Source organism: Lipotes vexillifer, unplaced genomic scaffold (genome assembly GCF_000442215.2).
Source record: "Lipotes vexillifer unplaced genomic scaffold, Lipotes_vexillifer_v1.1 scaffold980, whole genome shotgun sequence".
Lineage (NCBI taxonomy): Eukaryota > Metazoa > Chordata > Mammalia > Artiodactyla > Lipotidae > Lipotes > Lipotes vexillifer.
Genome location: NW_006776752.1, coordinates 609027 through 612252, shown reverse-complemented (window position 1 = coordinate 612252; position 3226 = coordinate 609027). Strand labels below are relative to the sequence as shown.

Genomic DNA, 3226 nt, shown 5'->3' with positions numbered 1-3226 from the left:
TATATATATATATATATATATATATATATATATATATAGTTTTCTCTCTCTCTCTGGTTCTCTCCCTCTCCCACACCCCAGTTCTCTTTTCCAGGCTGCATTCTGGGGTTACTTTTGTGACGAGTAAAGGCAGCACTGGCTGCTTGATTGAGACCTCTACCATAGCAGTACACCAGGCACCAGGGTGAAGGTGCTCGGTAAGCCTTGTGCATTGGCCAGACGTTTTATTCCAGCTTAATGGTTACATCCATTTTCTGGACTAGGTAATTAAGGTGTAAGGTTATTAAAAAGGGTCATGGCATTTGTGTCTGGCCTCTAAAGGAGTTGACTGTGGACCATTATCAGATGCCTTCCTTGGCACTTTAGCCTTGAACCTTCAGGTGCACTCGTGGGGGCATCAGTGTGGCAGGCAGCAGCACAGGGGTGGGAGATGCCAGTGAGTGTGTGTGTGTGTGTGTGTGTGTGTGTGTGCGCGCACGCACATACGTGCACATGCGCACATGTGGCAACACCAGGAGATGTATGCACATCAGGAAGAATACAGGCTTGGCACCCCTCCAAACTGCTATTCTTTAAATATTAGGTCAACATCTATTTAGAGGAAAGGGTGGTAGGCACCTTTCTGTGAGTGTGGTGGGCAAGCAGTGGAGGCTATCCCTACCTGCATTCCACACTCATAGAGACAAAAGCCCTGACCCCCTTTTTAGAAAAGACCATTTAGTGATCCTCTGTTGTTATTTCACCTACTCTTTTGCGGTCTCACCCCACCCACTAACAAATGACTTTCAGAGTATTTCTTCCAACTCCACACATTATCTCCCTGAAAGGACTTCTTAAAAGTACAATTTTGGGGCTTTCCTGGTGGCGCAGTGGTTGAGAGTCTGCCTGCCGATGCAGGGGACACGGGTTCATGCACCGCCCCGGGAGGATCCCACATGCCGCAGAGCGGCTGGGCCTGTGAGCCGTGGCCGCTGGGCCTGCGCATCCAGAGCCTGTGCCCTGCAGCGGGAGAAGCCACAGCAGTGAGAGGCCCACGTACCACAAAAAAAAAAAAGTACAATTTTCGACCTCATGACAATTTTAGTGAAGTTTTTACACCAGCCCTCACCCTCAACAGACTGGTCATATGTCATGTGTGCATGTGTGTGTGTATCGTCAAGCTGGTGATTTAGTGATGACCCTGTTCCTTATATAGAAAGTGTGTGTGACACTCTCATGTGGTCACAGGCTCTCTCCTACTGAGTTCAGGGCCTTCCAAGTAAGGAAGAGACACAGGGCGGTATTTTCTTAGGAGATTATTATATCCACTGGAATGTAGCAAAGAGCGTTGAGCAATTGTAAGGAATAAATATCCCCACTTGGCTGGAGCAGCTGTCTTTCCTCTGCCTTCTTCTTCTCACCCCTTTCCGTAGTCCCCTCTGACCCTTTCTCTCCCAGGGACAAAGGCATCGTCCAGAGGAGCTCATGGACACAAACACGCCTGGACAAAAGCTATTGCCTGAATGGTCCCCGGTTGTCATCACGATGTTGCACACCTATGGAGGGATTCCGTTTCTAAGAATGCACAAAACCTATGGCCTTGAACTGGATTTACCCACCATCCCACTTCAGGTACTCTTAGCCTTACACAACAGAACACCAAGACAGCCAGGTAATGGAGGGAAAAAATAATCACTTCAACCAGTTGTTTGGCAGAGATTAAATGGAGCAACTACTAGGTCATTTGAATTATGCATTTAAAAATGAGGTTTCAGGGGCTTCCCTGGTGGCGCAGTGGTTGAGAGTCCGCCTCCTGATTCAGGGGACATGGGTTCGTGCCCCGGTCCGGGAAGATCCCACATGCCACGGGGCGGCTGGGCCCATGAGCCAGGGCCGCTGAGCCTGCGCGTCCGGAGCGTGTGCTCCGCAATGGGAGAGGCCACGACAGTGAGAGGTCCGCATATCAAAAAAAAAAAAAAAAAAATGAGGTTTCATAGGCACAGCTGGAAAGAAATCCTCTTGTGACCTTGAGCTTAAGGTCCTTGTACCAACACCAAACTCAAAGATTTGCTAATGAAGACTCAAGATGCTGACACTTCCAATAATATGCTTCCAACTGGATTCCTTTCCCAGCAGTGGTTGCCAAGTTCACCTCACATTTTACCAAGTTCTCTCTTTCTAAAATAGAGGTAGGTTCTCTTTTGAGTAAAATAATGGGTCAGAATGCCTAGGTTTGGCATTTATTAAGTCACTTTAAACAAGTAACTTACATGCCCTGTGTCTCTATTTCCTCATCTCTAAAATGAGGATAATAATAGAACCTGCCATTCTGGATTGATGAGGTGACCAATAAGATAATGTATGAAAAGTGCTTAATATAACACCTGCCATATAGTAACCCCTCAGAAGTAAGATAGCTGTGATTAATATTAGCATTATTATAAATTGATTGATGAAGTACAAAAAAGGCTTTTAAAGGAAATTTGGTTTTATCCAATCTCATGTCTAGAAGTCTAACTGAAAGAAATATGACACATGTACAAAGATTTTTGCATAAGAATGTCCATATAGCATTGTATTTAATGGCAAAAATGTGGTAATGACCTAAGTATCCATCAATAGGAGACTAGCTAAGCATCTTAGAGTTCTTCCATTTAGAGGACTACTGTACAGAAAATCGAGGGTGGGTTTTGCACTGCCTGTTCAGTGCAGCCAGCAATGCTTTTGAAAATCACCAAGGCCTCCATGTTTAGATTGGCAATTACAGCTTTCCTTCCTGCAATCACAGAATATTCTCTGGGATCTAATGAGATGATGATTTCGTTTTACTGGGAAGAGTGGATTTGCATCACTCAAGACAAACCCCTGAAGAGAAAGGAATCAAGAGGCTTGGCTGAAAGATGCCCTGGTTTCTGGTGCAATCCCATCTTCTTCCTATGACCTTTAAGTCATGGGGCCACTAGGGCAGAGCAAATGAGTTAAGGACCTCACTTTTGGCCATTGGAAGCCCTTCTCAGAGCTTTCTACCATGAGAGGAAGAAAAATTCATCTCCTAGGCCATGTTAAAATAGAAAAAGTGGAATGACTTTCCCCATCTCTTACTGCCCCCCAATCCCAATCCCCTGGTCTGCTCCCTGGGGTTCACCTGTTCCCTGTAGCAAAAACACTAGCTTGGGCCTTGAGCCAGGCACCTCAGCCCCTTTGCCCCTTTCCAACCTCTGCTCCTCCAAAATGAAATCCTCATTCC

General features: G+C 45.9%; 1 protein-coding gene across 1 annotated transcript in view; it reads left to right on the top strand.

Annotated features, from left to right (window-relative positions):
• The window catches only part of TRIM44 (tripartite motif containing 44), a 159329-nt gene that overhangs the window by 122490 nt on the left and 33613 nt on the right, over positions 1-3226 (top strand). Inside the window, exon 4 of the mRNA XM_007450628.1 lies at positions 1438-1611. Coding sequence (XP_007450690.1) covers positions 1438-1611 — 174 coding nt within the window. The remainder of the gene's footprint in view (positions 1-1437; positions 1612-3226) is intronic.